General features: G+C 38.7%; 1 protein-coding gene and 1 pseudogene across 5 annotated transcripts in view; one reads left to right on the forward strand and one right to left on the reverse strand.

Moving 5' to 3' along the window:
• The window catches only part of ANAPC1 (anaphase promoting complex subunit 1), a 97,698-nt gene that overhangs the window by 1,956 nt on the left and 76,269 nt on the right, over positions 1 to 19,473 (reverse strand). For 4 of the 5 annotated variants that reach the window (XM_040496728.1, XM_040496725.1, XM_040496727.1 and 1 more), the window contains exons 40-47: positions 18,785 to 18,902; positions 17,759 to 17,836; positions 17,329 to 17,396; positions 16,173 to 16,311; positions 13,981 to 14,067; positions 12,181 to 12,276; positions 10,297 to 10,495; positions 4,452 to 4,586 (exon numbers count right to left, since the gene is read on the reverse strand). In XM_040496728.1, the coding sequence (XP_040352662.1) occupies positions 4,452 to 4,586; positions 10,297 to 10,495; positions 12,181 to 12,276; positions 13,981 to 14,067; positions 16,173 to 16,311; positions 17,329 to 17,396; positions 17,759 to 17,836; positions 18,785 to 18,902 (920 nt within the window). Of the gene's footprint in view, positions 1 to 4,451; positions 4,587 to 8,634; positions 8,944 to 10,296; positions 10,496 to 12,180; positions 12,277 to 13,980; positions 14,068 to 16,172; positions 16,312 to 17,328; positions 17,397 to 17,758; positions 17,837 to 18,784; positions 18,903 to 19,473 lie in introns of those variants that run through there. The other variant, XM_040496729.1, reaches the window with a different exon arrangement.
• LOC121044603 (protein S100-A10-like) lies at positions 6,300 to 6,831 on the forward strand (annotated as a pseudogene).

The raw sequence follows: 19,473 nt of genomic DNA on the forward strand, positions 1-19,473 counted from the left end.
AACATGTCCAGTAGCGTGGGTCTGCTGGACTCTTTCAGCCTTTGTATGTCTGAAAAGGGCTTTATTTCATGGTCATTTTTTTTTGAAAGATATTTTTGCTGGGTATAAAATTCTAACAAGACTTTTTTTTTTTTCCCCTGAGTCCTTTACTCCACTAAGTTATCACTTACACTGCTTCCTACAAGAAATACACAGTCACTCTTATTTTTATCTGTGTGTAACATGTCTTTTTCCTCTAGCTGTTGTTAAGGCTTTTTATCACCAGTCTTGGGCAATCTGGTTACAATGTGCTTTAGTGTAATTTTATTCATATTTCTCATGCTTGGGATTCACTGAATTTGGAAAATTTCCAGCCATTATTTCTTCAAATATTTTTTCTGTCACCCCACCCCCTCAATTTCTCCCTTCTTCAGGGACTCCAATCACATGTAAATTAGGTGTTTTAAGTTCCACAGCTTACTTCATATTTAATGCTCTGTTCCTTTGTTTTCCTTTTTTTCTTCTTTTACTTTTGCATTTAATTTTGGACAGTTTCTAGTGCTATGTCTTCAGGCTTGCTAATTTATTATTATGGAATGTCTGATCTGCCCATTAAACCCATTCAATGTACTCTTCATCTCAAAAAGTTCAGTTACAGTCTTTTGTATCTTCTATGTCTCTCAAGGTTCTGAAATACAGAATAGACTTATAAGAACAGTTCTAATGTCCTTGTTTGCTAATTAGAACATCTGTGTCAATTCCAGGTCAGTTGTAATTGACTTTTCATCTGATTATAGGTTCTATTTTCCTCTTTCTTTGTGTATCAGATATCGTGAATTTACCTTGTTGGGTACTGGATATTTTTGTATTTCTATATTCTTGAGCTTTGCTTTAGAATTACATTTCTTGAAAAACAGTTTGATCCTTTTGTGTCACACTTTTAAGATTTGTTAGGTAGGACCAGAATACGATCAGGTCTATTTAGTCTAGGGCTTCCCATTACTAGAGCAAAACCCTTCTTAGAATCTATTGCCTCTTAAATTATGAAGTTGTGAGAACAGGCACTGTTCCTGAACCTGTGTAAACAACTGGTAATCCATGTAGACAATTCTTCCTCCAGTCTCAAATAATTTCTTCACATGCATGTGCTGACCAGTAAGTACTCTTCTGATAGTTGAGGGTGACCCTCTGCAGGTATCTGGCACTCTCTCTTTGGCATTCCATCTGGTAAACTCTAGCTCCTTGGGTCTTCCTGTACTCTTGGATCTGTCACCTCAAATCAAGAAGTCTTCTAGGCTCGGGGCACCTGGGTGGCTCAGTTGGTTAAGGGTGCAACTCTTGGTGTCAGCCCAGGTCATGATCTCATGATTTGTGAAATCAAACCGTGTTGGGACACTGCACTGACAGCATGAAGACTGCTTGCGATTCTTTCTCTTTCTCTCTCTCTCTCTCTCTCTCTCTCTCTGCCCCTCCCCTGCTTGCTTGCTCTCTCTCCCTCTCTCAAAATAAACATTAAAAAAATTTTTTTTTAAAAGAAGGCTTCTAGGCTCCACCTGGGTTCTTGCTCCCTCCCCACAGTATGAGACCTCTCAAGGCTATAAGCTGGGACAATCATAGGGCTTATTTCATTGTTTCTCATCTCACAGGGATCACTGTTCTTCATTGCCTCATGTACAATGTACCAAAAGCCATTGCTTCATATGCATTGTCCAGGTTTTTGGTTCTAGACAGGAGAGTAAATCAGATTCCTGTGATCTCATCCTGGCTGGGAATGAAAGTCTATGCTTTAAATTTTTTTCCTATTTTTAGTATTTTGACTATTCTGTGACTAGGTGTGGTCTTCTTCATATTTATCCTGCCACTGTAAGTTGATGTCCATTACCCATTTTTCAAAACCCTTTGCCTTAGTCTCTGCAAACACTGCATCTCTCTCATCTTCTCTTTCCATTTATTCTGGGGTCCCAACTACATGCATATTTGACTTTTTCACCATGTTCCACATGTCTCATACACTTTTCTGTATTTTCAATCCATTTTCTCTGTGTACTTTAATCTGCTTACTTTTTTAAAAATTTATTTACTTAATAAGACAGAGAGAGAAGGAACAGGGAGGGGCACAGAGAAAAGAAGAGAGAGAATCCCAAGCAGGCTCTGCACTGGCAGCACAGAGCCTGATGCAGGACTTGAACCCACAAACCATGAGATCATGACCTGAGCCGAAACCTAGAGTCAGAGGCTTAACCGACTGAGCCACCCAGGTGCCCCTAATCTGTTTACTTTCTACACACCAGCCTTCCGGTTTACTTATCTGCTGTGTCTGATACACTACTTAATCAATCCACTGAATTCTTAATTTGTTATACTTTTCAGTTCCAGAATTTCCATTTAACTCTTTCTTATTGATTCCAGATTTCTGGTGAAGTTCTCTATCTTTTCATTTATTTTCTTGGAAATAATATCATAGTTAAATTTTAAGTCCAAGTCTAGTAACTACAATAATCTAGATCATATATAAGTCAGTTTCTCTTACCTTTTTTGTTATATCTTGTAATTTTTAATTCAACACTAGATACTGTGTATTAAAAATTTAAAGGTTCAAGACATATTTTGTTCTTCCTAAGATTAAGGTGATGCTTTCTTCCATAAGGCAGGTAGAATGCAAAGAGATCTCCATTCTGTTTGAGGCTAACATCAGGTCTTGTCTGTTTTAGTTTTCATCTTTATTCCTAGGGCTTGGCTCTGCTGCTATTTCATCAGAATGGCTGGGATGCTTACAGAGCCACTTCACCTTGGCAGCCCAGGAGCTCTACCCTTTGTCTCCTTGGCACTACGCTGTTGCTGAAATCTCTGTTCACATTTTTAGCCTCCTGCCTTCTTCTAGATTTCTTAAAAGTCTTACCCTGTGCATGTGCAGGTTAAGATTTGGTTAAGTGTCTCAAGAGAAGAGTGTGTCCAGTTTTTGAATTATTGTTCCCATTGTTCCCTCCTACCTGGAATTTAGCTCCTCAAGTTCTAGGTTCTCATGCAATTGTTAACCCAACCTCTGTCCTCTGCCCAGCAGCACCACTGCCTTTTGCTGGGACTCTACTTCTTGTACCATGAAGTGGCAAATGCCTTTCAGAGAAAGCCAGAGTAAATATGGGGTTTCCCCATTATGCTTCCCTTCTCTCGTGTACTGCGGACCCTCAATCAATTCTGGCCAGAATGGCTGCTACTAGTTCTTTTAAGTAGCTATTTTAGGGGCGCCTGGGTGGCTCAGTCGGTTAAGGATCAGGCCACAATCTCACAGTTCATGAGTTTGAGCCCTGCATCAGGCTCCGTGCTGACAGCTCAGAGTCTGAAGCCTGCTTCAGATTCTGTGTCTCCTCTCTCTCTGCCCCTCTGCTGCTCACACTTTGTCTCTCTCTCTCTCTCTCTCAAAAATGAATAAACTTCAAAAAAAAAGCTTTTAATAAACAGCTATTTTATATAGTCTGTCAAAGTTTTATATTTGTTTTTGTGGGAAAATCAATCCAATATAAGCAATTCCCTCATGGCTTTAACTAGAAGTCTCCAGATAGTACATTTTTATCTGAGGTTTTCAAAACAGCAATAAGCCAGTTATGTTATTAAATTTTAAATGATTAAATGGAGCACTCTTTGCTCTTCTTAAAAACAATTTTTGGGGTGCCTGGGTGGCTCAGTAGGTTAAGTGTCTAACTTCGGCTCAGGTCATGATCTCACAGTTGGTGAGTTCAGACCCCCCATCGGGCCCTGTGCTGACAGCTCAGAGCCTGAAGCCTACTTTGGATTCTGTGTCTCCCTCTCCCTCTCTGCCCCTCCCCTCCTTACACTCTGTCTCTCCCTTTCTCTCTCTCTTTCAAAAATAATAAATAAACCATTAAAAAAATGTTAACAATTTTGAATCCTCAATTAATAAGCAGAAATTTAAAAGTGATATAAAGGTGCTTAGAATTAATTATATTTTATGATTCAGATTACTGGGCAAACTGTATCTGAATACATATTCTGAAAAATACAGTGAGATGCCAATATTTTAAAACTGTATTATAAAAACGTTCAAATTCATACAAAACCAGGTACCTGGTCATTTTAAAGCTTTATAATATTAGAAATTAAGATCATGTGATTAAAAAGAAACATCCAAACTAAAAACCCAAAATATAAAGAAAAGGAAAAATAACTTTAATAAAAATTAAGAGAGAAAAATAATATATCCTTTTGATTTATTAGTATATAATGGTGTTTGGGGCTCTTTGAAGAAGAATCCATCCTTCTCTAAATAGAAATAAAAGTTTATGCATGTGTAAAGTTCAGATGGTCTTTTTAAAAAAGTTCTCAACACCTAAACATGAATGAGGACCAAAGCCTAACTAGAGAAAATAACTCACTAGAAATGCCTCCTACCAAGAAACTTAAAAACTAAGTGAGTCAGTAATACAGGTACTGAGGGGATTTAGGTCTGCAATTACCTTCTAGTCCTACAGACGGCAGATGCCATGGCGCTGGTACCGAGTGGTAGACGAGGAAACAGGCCAGCATGCTCAGCTGAGATTCCTCAAAGGGCTGCCCACTGAGGTAGGCGTGCACACACACATCACCCCCAGCTGTGAGAGAAACACAAATGGAACTGAAGCAACTGATGACAGAACTGAGAGGCATGAGGAGCTGCCTTCCTTCTATTATTTTGTCATCCAGAACTCATTAAGCACTTACCATACACTATGCTGGGCATTAAGGCTACAGTGGTAAAGCAGATAGAGTACATGCCAGCACAGAGTCTGGAGGGTTGTAAGGGGCAGTGACGTTTACACAATGATACAAACAAATGTGTAATGAGAAATTGGGATGAGTGCTATAAAGATGTAGTGGTCACTGAAGTTGTCTCTCCAAACATCCATTTTACAACCTTTCCCTCCAGGATACAACATTTAAGGGGACTGACTTCAGCTCCAGAACCGGATCCTGATTAGTACTGGTCAGACTTTCTCAAACTCTAAGATGCATCAGAATCACGTGGAGGGCTGTTTAAAACACAGATAAGTGGGCCTCATCCCCAAAGTTTCTTGGATGGGGTCAGAAAAACCACATTTCTACGAAGTTGTCAGGAGACGCTGCTGCTGCTCCAGAGACCACGCTTTGAGAACCAGTGGCCTAGGTCAATCAAGGCAATCCTACTCTCAACACGGTGATTGGCTCAGGGACCAACAGACCTAGGCTTTCCAGCAAGACACATTCTTTTCCACAGTGACTGATTGAGGATGTGCATGAGTTCCAATTCAAGCTGGAGACATGAGGAGATGCTTGACAACATTCTGCTAGGGGCTTTTGGGAAAGTAATTTCCTCATTGTTACGGCAAAGCTCCTAGAAGAAGGCTATTCTTCTTCTGTGCAAAATGCTGATGACCTTGAGGCAAGGAGCAGCCATTTTATTACTCTAAGAAAAAGCACTCTGAGGATAAAGCCAAGGCACAGAGTGTAAATAATGGAACCTCAGAGAAATGGGGCTTAAGCACTAGCATTAGATGACCCTTAGCCCACCTTACCTGTGGACTTCCAATAATGTAAGCTTATGTGTGTCCTTATTGTTTAAGCCAGGTTGAGTTAGGCCCTCTGTTACTTGTAGACAAAGACATTTTGATATATAAAGAAAAGTCGAGGAGGAAGGGGGAGGGGAAGGGAGGAAGGAATAGGGTGTAGGAGGGAGGGAGGAAGGGAGAGAGAAAAAGAGAGAGAGAGAGAGAGAGAGAGAGAGAGAGAAAGATGGCAGGAAAGCTGCCTGAAGTAGTGTGATCTTAAAAGGCCTATGAGAAAGGGGCACTTATATTGAGGCTATAAGAATAAATATAAATTGAGTAGGCACAGAATAAAAGAAAAAGCAGCATATTTAACAGACCTATGCAAGATGGGAGAAAAGAAATTACAACTGCCACCAAAAAAAAAATCATAAGAGACTACTATGAACAATGACATGCCAACAAATTAGACAACCTAGAAGAAATGGATAAAGGGTAAAGTCATAGAAACATAGGTCTTCTAAGATTGAAACAGGAAGAAACAGAAAATCGGAATAGACTGATTACTAGGAAGGAGTATGAACAGGTAATCTAAAACCCCCCAACAAGCAAAAGTCCAGGACCAGATGGCTTCCCTGGTGAATTCTACCAAACATTCAAACAAAATTCAACACATATCATTCTCAAACTCTTCCAAAAAACTGGAGAAGGGAATGCTTCCAAACTCATTTTACAAGGCCAGAATTAAGCTAACACCAAAACCAGACAAGGACACCACAAAAAAAGAAATTTACAGACCAATTATTCCTAATGAATATAGATGCAAAAATCCTCAACAAAATATTAGCCAACTGAAGTCAACAATACATTAAAAGGGTTCCCACCACACCTATGGCCAAGGTTTCAACAGACCTCACCAAAATGCCATCTCAAATGGAACATGCCATGGAAACCATGATGTTCAGGTTTCACAGGTTTGCTGGGGACAAAGGCAAAGGAGGACCTGAAAGTACTCATGGAAAAGGAGTTCTCTGGATTTTTAGAAAATCAGAAAGACCCTATGGCCGTAGACAACATAATGAAGGATGTGGACCAGTGTTGAGATGGCAAAGTAGGCTTCCTGGGCTTCTTTTCACTGACTGCTGGGCTCACCATTGCATGCAATGAATATTTTGTGGTATACATGAAGCAGAAGTGAAAGAAGCAGGCAACACTGAGCAGCCTGATGAGAGTTCTCCTAAAGGATCTCTTAAGGAATCTGTCCCACAGCTTCCCCCTGTATAAAGGATTCCATGACCAGATCAGGACCCTCAGAAACTATACAAATAAAATCTAACCCCCATTTGACAAGCAGAGAAAGAAGTCAGTGAAAGCTAGATAAGCTTTTGATTTTTATATTTTTTGCATCCTTTTACCCTCAATAAACAAATTTCTTTTTTAGTTCCTCAAAAACACCACCACCACCAAAAACAAAATACAATACTTTTAGAAGGATCATATATACCACAATCAAGTGGGATTTATTCCAGGAATGCAAGGATGGTCCAACATCTACAAATTAGAGTGATATACCACATTGACAAAATAAAGGATAAAAATCACGTGATCTCAATACAAAAAAAAGCATTTAACAAAATTCAGCATCCATTTATGATAAAAACACTAAACAAAGTGGATATAAAAGAAATGTACCTTCAACATAATAAAGGCCACATATGACAAAACCATAGTTAACATCATACTCAACACAGAGAAAGTAACAGTTTTTCATTTAAAACAAGGAACAAGGCAAGGATGCCCACTCTTGCCTCTTGTATTCAACACAGTAGTGGAAGTCCTAGCCATAGCAATTAGGCAAGAAGAAGAAATAAAAGGCATCCAAACTGGAAAGGAAGATTTCAAACTATACTACAAAACTATACTAATCAAATAGTTGGTATTAAATACGTAAAAGCACATAGATCAACAGAACAGAGAGCCCAAAAATAAACACACACATATAAGGTTAATTAATTTACAACAAGGAGTCAAGCATATACAATGAGGAAAGGACAGTCTCTTCAATAAATGGTGAGGGGGAAAATGGATAGCCACATGCAAAAGAATAAAAATGTACCATCTTACACTATAAACAAAAACTAACTCAAAATGGATTAAAGACCTGAATGTGAGGCCTGAAACTATAAAACTCCTAGAAGAAAACATGGTTAGTCAGATCCTTGACATCAGTCTTTGGTGTTGAATTTTTGGAAATGACTCCAAAAACAAAGGCAACAAAAGCAAAAATAAACAAGTGGGACTACCTCAAACTAAAAAACTTCTGCACAGCAAAGGCAACCATCAACAAAATGAAAAGGCAACTTACCAAATGGGAAAAAAATATCTGCAAATCATATATCCAATAAGGGGCTAATACCCAAAAGACACGAAAAAACTCAAAAAACTTAACAGCAAAAAAAAAAAAAAAAGAAAAGAAAAAAAATCCAATTAATGTGCAGGGGACATAAATAGACATTTTTTCCCAAGAACAATACAGATGGCTAACACACTCATGAAAGATGTTCAACCTCACTGTCAGAGATATGCAAATCAAAACCACAATGAGGTATTACCCCCCCACCTGTTGGGATATCACCTGTTGGAATAGCTATTATCAAAAAGGCAGGAAATAATAAGTGTTGGAGAGAACGTGGGAAAAAGGAAACTCTCTTGTACTGTTGGTGGGAATGCAAACTGGCACAGCCACCATGGAAAACAGTATGGAGGTTCCTCAAAACATTAAAAATAGATCTATCACGTGATCCAGCAATCCCACTGCTGGGTATTTATCCAGAGAAAACAAGAACACTAAATCAAAAAGATACTCAGTTTGTTGCAGCATTATTTACCATAGCCAAGATATGGAAACAACCTAAGAGTCCATCAACAGATGAATGGGTACAGATGTGGTTATATACACAATAGAATACTACTCCACCATTCAAAAAAATGAAATCTTGCCATTTGCAACAACATGGATGGACTATGATGGTATTACACTAAGTGAAATAAGTCGGTCAAAGAAGGACAAATGCATATGATTTCATGTATATGTGGAACCTAAAAAACAAAACAAAACTCATATATAAAGAGGACAGAGTGGTGGTTATCACAGGGGAAGGGGGTTGGGAGGTGGGTAAAAAGGATGAAGGGGGTCAACTAGTATGGTGATGGATGATAACTAGACTTACTATGGTGGTCTCTTTGCTGTATATACATATATCAGATTATTATGCTGTACACCTGAAATTAATATAATGCATTCTATTGAAACCAATACAAAATTGGAATCAATTTTACCTCAATTTATAAAGTGATGGTTCTTCACTAAAAAATAAATGCACATTTTTGGCAATCATAGTGGCAAGTCAAATTTGGTAGAGAACAGTGTTGTAAACCACCAAATGCCCTAAAAGAGCAATAAGAAAAAAGCAATTCAGGGCACATTATAGAAAGTGCTCTAGTCACTGCCAAAGTTTCATTACTGATACAAAATGTGCAAATCAGACAATCTGAAAAGGATTAAAGACATACTTCTTATCAAGAGCAAAGGTCTGCTATATATGATCAAATGCTGAACTGAATACAAAATATCAAAACCTATATAATAATCTGTATTTTCCCCAAAAATGAGAACAAAAATGAGATTTTTAAAAAGTTTAAAACTACATGACCTTTTGAATTCAGAGATAAAATGATAGAACAATGTAGGTATTAAACAAACACTTGGAGTTTGAAACAGTTGTTTTCCATGTACATCCTTCACAATCTGGTTGACAATTTTTTTTCAGAAATGTATTTCCTAATATTACAGTAGATAATTTTTACTTTAATAATATTCAAGCACAGTTAATATAATAACTGTCAAGATAATAATCTACTGCTTATCAATAGCTTTAAAGCATCAAGAATTGTTACTACTTATGTTACCAAGGTTAGTATTTACCCAAAACTGGTTGCTGTCAGATATATATCAGAAGGTATTTGAATGAACTGAAAAGAGTAAAAAGACGAAGGAGTTGACTTAAAATCAATTTCAGACATATATCACACATCAGACAGATTTCCATAAATCAGAAGGCTCATCACTTGTCTCACATGAGGCATAATTACTTCCACACTATTAGGAGTAACTTTACAATTCCCCTGCAGTCACAAGTCTGTACTTCCAAACCACAGTCACCTGATGTCCCAGGTTCCCACTGACTGACTCACAGAGCTGGTAAAACAAACATTCACTCTAAGCACACATCAAGTTTTCAGTGTAAACAGAGTGGAGACACATGAAAGGGAAGAAAATAGCTACTGGCTTCACAAGTAGGTGACAGGCTACACCCCTAAGAAATAGCCGATAAAGGTGCTAGAAAGGAAACAAGATCTGATGCTAGAAAAGCTAAAACAAGTTCCTAAGTGTCAAGTGGTATTTAAATACCATATATATATACATGTATATATATATTTAAAATGCCACATATATACACACACACGTGTGTGTGTGTACAATATATATGTGTGTATAACAGATATGCACATGCACGCGCACGTCTATGTGTATATATAGTTGTATTAAGCAGAGTTAAATATATTTTTAAAGAAGTTGAAGTAAATAATCAGAGTCCAATTCGTTACTGAAAACATTAAATCTATAGCCATTCTAGCTTATACTCAGATTTATCTTATTTACCAACAAAAGAAAATGTCACAACAGAAAAGCCTGAGTCCCAATGAATCGTAAAAGCACAGGGCACGATGCTATTATTACCTTGTAGCCACTGGTCCAGAGTATTATCAATAGTGCATTTGACAACAGGGAGGAACTCAGAGTTCATAAAGAGTCCCCGCTTAGGATGGTTCTGCAGCCGTTCCTGATGGCTCCTGGAGCTGAAAAACTCTAACACCAACTTTATCTGCCAAAGTTCAGATGTCTCAGACATTTCTCTTCTTCCTAGTCTTCTCATAGCCTTGAAGAAACAAAAGGAAAAGCAGTCCACTTCATGAAAGAGTGAAGGGGCCCTAACTGTCTCTTCCTCAGAGTTGTATTATCGATAGAGTATTTTTTAAATACGGCTCATAGATCAATAAAGGGTAGAAGAGAATCCATTCCATGTTTTGATGCCATATGCCCCACAGAGGAGCCCTCCACTGGGTACAGATACACATCTACTCTTCAATACTCTCTTCGATACGATCCCCACATAAATAGCTTCCGGTAAAAGCAACAGTGGCAAATGAGCTCATTCTTGCCTCAATGGCTCTGAAAAATGAAAACCCACCAGGTCTCCTGCCAGTCAGTCACTTCTGGGAAACCCAAGTGGGGCACAACAATTTGGCTGGGATCAGGCCAGGGATCCCAGGGCTCAGAAGGCAAACACAATACTACTGATAATACTGCTCTTGGGACCCATCTGCAAAGTCCCCATGGCTACAACCAGCGGGAATGTTCTTCTGCAGACACCTGCCCACAACTGTGAAAGGATAACGGTTCAGAGCACAAAAAGGGAATACTTCCAGCCAACAAATGAAAAACACAACTCATTACTTGGCTGCTATATAGAGAGGTGTTGTGAGAAAGCAGTCTCAGAGTGGGTATCATATAATCATACTTTCCAATTAAAAAACGTGGATGGATACCAGACAATAATGCCATTCTGGGCCATCTGATTATATTAGAAGGTGCCTTTTAAGTAAGAATGCTACGTAACAGAATGTGATTTGCAGGTTTCTGAGAATTATCCCCTGCCTAAACATCATTTTCCCACTTTTCAAGAGAGATTATTTTGCCATTACAGATTATTTCCTTTGGCTTTAAACAATGAGTCCCAAATACTTATCTGTGAACTCATCATATCATATTCACTTAAAGAGTTGTTTAAAACCACAGACCTGGACCTCATCCCAGAAATTCTGATTCAGTAGATGATATAGAATAGGATTTGAAGATCTGTATTTTTAAGATTCCTTATATAAATTAAAGCCAAGTTAAAAACCTACCGGCTTAGCTTAATTTTGGGTCTGAAAGTCACATGACATAAGTCATATGTACTACTAATAACCAAAACTGAATAAATTGGTCTCATCCTTTAGAGAAGCTATTAAGCATTATTTTCTACATTACAACTTTCAGGCTCTTTTAAAACAGCAACAACACAAAAATTTTAAAGTGATTTAGTTTCCTAAATCACTACATACTGATACCATAACCTCTTGCAAGCTTAATCATGCAGACATAATTTCACATTACTGCCATCACTAGGGCACTGTTTGTTCATTTACTGCTCATTGGCATATCCTATCCCTGAAGAGGCTTTGTCAGGAAGGAGACAAGAGACCACCCAACGATGCTGGGGGAGAAAAAGGAGGGAATGTTCTTTTCCTCTGCTAATCAGGGGAAGAGAAAAAAAGGGAAGAATGGGGACCATAGAGTAAGACAATCCACGAAGAGGCATTCCTGTTATCATAAATTCTAAGCTTTTTTTGTCATATACAGAGTTTTCAAGTTTTATAGGGTTTCCTTTTTGTGAATTTCTAAAAGCAAATGAGAGACCAAAAAGATGGGACACAGAGGGAACCTTACCTCATGGTTCAGTATGTTACTTAAAATACAGTATAAATCTCATCAGAATTAGAATATGTTTTTTGACCATACCTGATCCATTGCTATGTATGCAGGCAACATCTCTGGGGTCTCCTGAGTGACACATTCATAGAGTACTGAAGAAAACAGATCCAGAATTTCCTGTTTCTGTGAAAAATCAGAAACATTTTGTAGCACATCAATGTATATTCCAAAATCAATTCAAGATTGTATAGCAACTACTATGGCCAATTCTTAAGCTCTGCAGTCAGTGACATAATAGGGTAAAACAGCTATCTCTTTATAAATCATAGTGAATGCAACACTAAACATCAATAAAATATAACAAAGTCCCAAAGGACAGTTATGGATGTAAGTGCTGTGAGGAGAGGAAGGATCAGCAGGGGTAAATGAGCAAACAGGACACATAGAGATATGCCCTGGGTTAGGCTGGCAAGAGCAAGATCCAGAAAGAAAACCCAGCATCCACAAAGATGCAGCAGAAAACACTGAGCAGAAGAGGCATGGAGGAGGCAGCACAGCCAAATCCAGCTAGGCTTAAGGAAGGGCACAGACTTTCATCAGAGACCTGTGGCCCTGAGTGCATGCCCAGCCCTTACTAGCTGTGTGATCTTGGGCACGTGAGATCTCTGAGTGGGATTTCCTCATCTGTAAACCTGGAATGATAAAGTACCTACCCCCAGAGTCAGAAAAATGAGAAAATTACATAAAGTACTGAGCACAGTATCTAGTAAATAGTAAAGATTCAATACGTTAAAGGGGTTAAAATTATTTCATTTAACCCTCAAATCAACAATGTAAGGTAGGTTCTACCATAATCCCACTTTTAGAAATGAGGAAACTGCATCTTGGAGCGTTAAAAATTTTCCCAAAGCTACACGCACTTAGAGGCAACAGGTGACCAATCCCAGATAGCAAATTCCTACATCCAAGCTTTGCGATCTGCAATGATGGATTAAATAACATATCCACTGGGCACCCTTTGAATCCTGAAGAGAACAACAGTTTTATGACCAACAGAAAAAAGTGTTATAAAATACAGAGGAATAAGATTACGTAAAAGTAAGAGAAAGGTAAGAAACACTGAAAATAGCTATCAGTACAACAATGCACATTAATATCACCTATCGAAATTAACGTCTTAGAAGTTTTTTTGTTTTATACACACACACACACACACACACACACACACACACACACACACACTGGAATATTAGTCATCAAAAAGAATGAAATCTTCCCATTTGCAATGACATGGATGGAGCTACACTGCATTATGCTAAGCGATAGAAGTCCATCCGAGAAAGACAAATACCATATGATTTCACTCATATGTGGACTTTAAGAAAGAAAACAGATGAACATATGGGAAGAGGGAGAAAAAAGAAGAACCGGAAACAAATCACAAGACACTCTTAAAAACAGAGAATAAACTGATGGTTGATGGAGAGAGGTAGGTGGAAGATGGGCTGGGTGGGAGATGGATACTAAGGAGGGCACTTGTGATGAGCACTGGGTATTGTATCTAAGTGACGAATCACCGAATTCTACTCCTGAAACCAGTACTGCAGTGCATGTTAACTAAAAGTTAAATAAAAAAATTTTTTCAATAAAAGAAAATTAAAAAAAAAAAAACTTTAAGTCGTTTCTTGTATCAAGGTAGGCAGTTATCGAATTTAACAGTTTTAGTCTATGAAAAATGTGCATTTGCCAAGCAAAAATCATCCAACATACCTGAGGTGTATCAGCAATCTCAAAGACAGGTCCAGATGTTACAGAGGTTTATGGTGGTGTCCGCAGGTAGAAATAATAGCAAATTGTAGTCTAATAAGCAAAACATAGGACACATACCTGACCCATGTTCACGGTCGGTTTGCAGAAATATTCAGCAAATGACAGAAGTGCTGGATCAGAAGTGAATGCTGAAATTGTTTCTGGCTGAAAAAAATAAACAGCAGCAACAAATATAAGTGAGATATTAGAGGTTATTTTCCTTACTACTCAAATTGTAATATATGCAGTTGTAGGAAATCAACCTGTTTTCACACAATGTTCCCATAAAGCCCAAGGTTGTACAAACTTGCTAGTGCTTCACCAACCTGTTCTGCTAAGAAGTTACAAGAAGCTTTTCTGCACAAGCCAAATATGAGCGACTGATTTATTAGAGGCCAATAATAAATAAGTCTTTCTTATACAGCTTGCCCTCAAAAGGCTCTCCCCTCTTCTTCATGAACTAACTGAAAAACAAGTAAGAAAGCAGAACTGGGGCGCCTGGGTGGCTCAGTCGGTTGAGCGTCCGACTTCGGCTCAGGTCATGATCTCACGGTTTGTGGGTTTGAGCCCCGCATCGGACTCTGTGCTGACAGCTCAGAGCCTGGAGCCTGCTTCGGATTCTGTGTCTCCCTCTCTCTGTGCCCCATCCCCGCTCATGCTCTGTCTCTCCCTCAAGAATAAATAAAACATTAAAAAAAAAAAAAAAAAAAGAAAGTAGAACTGTTACTGAAAAGATAAGGACAAAAGCCTATGTACCACTCAAGCCACTCACAAACAGGTAAAGACCGGATGATTCCACTTATATGAGGATCCTAGAGTAATCAAATTCAGAGACAGGAAGCAGAATGGCAGGTGCCTGGGGCTGGGAGGAAGAAGGAACGGGGAGCTGCTGTTCAATGGGTACGGAGGTTCAGTTTTACACGATCAAAGAGTCCTGCAGATGGATGGTGGTGGAGACTGCACAACAGAGTGAATGGACCGAATACTACTGAACTGTACACTCAAAAAAAGGGCTAGGACAGCAAATTTTATGTGTATTTGCCACAAAAAAAAAAAAAAAATCACTCACAGTTCAAGACCGAAAATGGAATATAAAAGTATTAAAAAGTATTACCATTTTCCATTGAGGTTTATATTTTACTTCTGAATTCCCAACAAGCAGGAAATTGATATGTCTTTCAATCTTTATGTAATTTTCCAATTCAAAATCAGGTGTTTTCTTTACAAATTAGATTAGGGTGTTTAAGATGGGCTCTAATTTATATAAACAACAGTGTTTAAGTTAAGCAGTATCCAAAAGTCCTCCAAGACTATTTCATAGACAACCGATCAAATACTGCCGAACCAATACGCTGATACCAACTACATCTATTTAAACCCTGGGAACTATCATAAAGGCTCAGTCATAAGTAACTGACTCAAAATGAAATGTGTGTTCAATTAAAATAAACACTATCTCCTTATGAGGGAACACAAAGAATGCTAATCCAGTCCTCGGGCCACCACTCAGTCAGTCTGCCAGCCACATTTTTGCCTCCACAACTACCCTCCAGGGGTCCTGACTGCTTTAAACAGCCACTCAATATATCTTCTGCAGAACACATTTGCTCGGGGAATTCCTGAAAACTGCAGTTAAGCTGAGACATTTCACTGTTAGACTGAGGAACACATTTCTAGCATGGGGAACTTATTTGAGTTCTGGAATGTAGAGTAAAATACGTACTGACCACAGTGGGCACCACTGTGTCTCACACACTCTTACTTCAACTACTTTTTCATTCTAAATACTCTTGCATTAGCAGTCAAGTACTATAAGAATCATAAAGCAAATTGATAAAGCTGTCCTCACTTTACCCTCACCAAGATTAGAGCAACAAACAGGGAATGGGGGTTAAGAATGAAACTAATTAGTGCTACCTTACAAAAAATTTTCTCTATTTCTGCCATGAATTAGGCAAATCTTAACGTGATGATTAATAAGTAAAACTATTAAACTATACATTTTTATAGTGTTAAGATACATTGTCCCTGCTGCTAAATGTAAAGCATCCTTAGACGCTGGGTAGGTGGTCCACACTGTATTGTGGTTGCTACATGAAACAACAAACAGACCCACGGCCATTCAGCCTTTACAGTTTACAGCAACGGGACAGAGCAGATTCGCCTAAACGGTACCGTAACTGTCAACACACAAGTACATGCTTTGGGTGGGACAGTGGGATTTGTAATCATTCCCTCTCATCCTTGAGTTTTTAGCCAATCAATACTACCTTGAAAGCCCGAGCTTCAGAGTTCCTGTTAGCAACAGTCTGGGCCAACAAACTTTGCCACCCCATCGGATCTTCCTTGTAGGAGAGCTGACCCGCTCTGAGCTTAACATATAGAACCCCATCCTTAGAAAGGATTGATCTGAAAGAAAACAAGAATGATTTTATAGGAGGTATTATTTGCAGTTCTCAACTGGAAACAGAGTGTCTCTCCACACCATGTTCACGTGAAATGACGTCTTTATTATTTTCCAGTAAGGCATATGATTATTTACTGAGTCTAATTCAATCAGTCCCTATGAGAAAGCCAAAATGAAGTTCTACTTTTCTTTGGTGTCTGGGTTCATGGAACTTGTTCATAGAACTTGTAAGAAGGGGCTCTGCTCAAGTGTGAGCTTCAAAGGCAGTATTTCATCTGACACTTCTTCATATTCCCTTTATCCTCTAGCACTATGAGTGGGACACTGGAAGTACTAAGTACCTGCTGATTGGTTTGCAGCAGAAAAAAAAATGCTGCAAATCTAAAAAGAACAACACAGAAAACAGCTAACATATACTTTAAGGGAAAAATAAATTGGGACCAAACCATAACAATTTTTACAGGCTTGTTAAACCTTTTGGAAATTTAAACACTTACGCACTACTTAATGCATAAAATTAACACTCTGTTCATTAAAGCGACTACTTGCATATGACTATTTCCACCCAAAAGCAATCTATCATGATTTTAATTTTATGAGAACAATCCAACAAAAGAATGACAAAAAGATGCAAAAGATGTGGTCTGACAAACATCAATGGTTATAAAGTTCCTTTAGTAGATGGACACATATGCTAGCCTTACTTTTTTTTTTTTTTCCAGCCTTACTTTCTTACACTGATTACCTCTCATTACTGCTACAATGGACAATTCCATTATTGTACCAACTTATGTCACTTCAAGTTTCTCATTGAATAAATGTAACTTTTCTAAACTGAATCTCATAATTCAAACTGTGTTTCAAAGTTATAAACCACTTTATTCAAAATATACTCTACATATTGTCCGGAATGAGATCAAAGGGTGATAAGGACCATTCCAGTGAAGAATCTGCAATTTCTACCTTCCCATATACTTTATTCACTTCACAGATACATCTAAGAAATTCAATATACTTACTTCAAGTGTTGTGTTCCCTTGCTTAAATCTATGAGCAGTTCCCAGTATCGTGGCCCTTTTACTTTAATCTGCCAAGATAAATGTGAACACAGTCAATCCAATGTTAAAAAGCACTGGTTTGAAAAATGAAACCCATGTTTCTCAGAGGAAATAAAAACAACGGGGCCAGAAAGAGACAATGAAAAGTTAACAAGCTCCATTTCCAGACACATATGTCTGTGAATCAAGTTCTGAGGCTATCTAACCTATCAGTAAAGACCTCCAAGTAAAGACTTTCTCTGTTCCTCCTGACAACTCCTCCTGGGGCTGCTTTCTGATTTCCTACAGAACACCGAGAAAGCAGAGGCTTTTATTTAGCTATCTCTGATGCTATACTGTTCTAGTTGAACTGATCCCTTGTGTACATCTCCCTAAATTACATCCCACTTACCTGCTTTAAAAGGTGGAGTTCTGGAAGAAGGGTAGGGGCCATCAATTCTTCTTTGGTTTGTTCATACCATTGAGTACCCTTCACAAATGTAAAAGAACAGCCACAATTCACTATGTAGTTAGGGGAAGCTACAAAGAAGAAACATCATTCTGTACTTCTTCCCCACACTTTCTACACAGATTGTCAAATGGCATAAAATGCTCTCTGACATCAAGTCTTAAAGGGGTAAGTCTACAATCCTTTGCTGGACCTGTATCCCCTTACACCAACCACTTCGAGCCTTGCACTTCACATGCTAGCAGCGCACTTCTGAGGCCTCTGGGTTTCTGTACACGCTGTCTTCGCTACTGGAAACGTGCCCCTGCTCAGCTGGCAAATCTCAGCCCAAACACTGTGTCCACCGCGACGACCTCCCCGATCCTCAACAGCTAGATGGAGCATTTCCCCTCTACGCCCCCTGCATTCTACACATACTCCCAATTACCACTCTATTCTTACTGCACCCATGCCTGACCACCCAGTGGACAGAAGTCCCTTAAGGAATACAACAGTTTAATTTTTGAACCCCAGAGCCTAGCATAGTTTTGATACACAGAAAGTACTTAATAATATTCTGAATGAAGGTAGGATGGACACATGACTTACTTATATAATCTGTACATCTAAATCAAAGATCTCTCATCAAATACATGATCTTGGGCTTTAAAGCACCCTGCAAACAAATCTAAGAATAGTTCTAATTTAACTCTTCTTTAGAACACGGGCATTTTCAAACATGGACGTTTTCAAACTATAGGCTCCAAGGACAAAAGAGCAGCTGATGACCTCTAAAATATTGCTCTCATAGACTATAAACGAGCCCAAATGGCCTGGCAGGATGTACACAAATTTTAGAAGCTTCAATTTTTATAAGAGGTTAATTCACCACTGCCATCTTTTAAAGGACAACATTTTTGAAATATTTGAGCTGCAAACAAGTATGAGTGGTAACAAAATTACAAATAAATGGAAGGAAGAAAGAATTACCTTATAGGTAACTTCTAAAAGGGCATAGCAGGGCATGTTTGTATCCACGTCCACAGGCACCAGGAGCCTCGGTTCTGCAGCCAGCACATATAGGTGCCGCAGAGCCTGGAGATGATACCTATCCACAGAAAACACAGGGAGGAGGTAACAAACAGGGGACAACAGTGTGAGCTCTACAACCTGCTGCTGCTGATACCCTAAACCACAACAGAAGCGGGGGTTGCTATCTTCCCATGACAGCAATCCTAACGGAGGACGACAAGATTCAGTTAAAAAGCAATGGACAGATTCTCTTTAAAAAATTACAGGGACGCCTCAGTGGCTCAGTTGGTTAGGCCACTGACTTTGGCTCAGGTCATAATCTCACAGTTCATGAGTTCGAGCCCTGCGTCAGGCTCTGTGCTGACAGCTTGGAGCCTGGAGCCTGCTTCAGATTCTGTGTCTCCCTCTCTCTCTCTACCCCTCCCCTGCTCACACTCTGTGTCTCTCTCTCAATAATAAATAAACATTAAAATAAAATAAAATAAAATAAAATAAAATAAAATAAAATACAGACACACGATCCTCGACCCAAAAATTCCTTACATGCATTTTCACAGTTAAGAGGTTTTAAAGGAGGTAAAAATTATCTTAACGTGAAAATAATTCATCCCTTATAAAATTTCTCAAATAATCCTTTTCTGCCCCAC

This window comes from Herpailurus yagouaroundi, unplaced genomic scaffold (assembly GCF_014898765.1).
Source record: "Herpailurus yagouaroundi ecotype Mexico unplaced genomic scaffold, PumYag 188, whole genome shotgun sequence".
NCBI classification, from domain to species: Eukaryota; Metazoa; Chordata; class Mammalia; order Carnivora; family Felidae; genus Herpailurus; species Herpailurus yagouaroundi.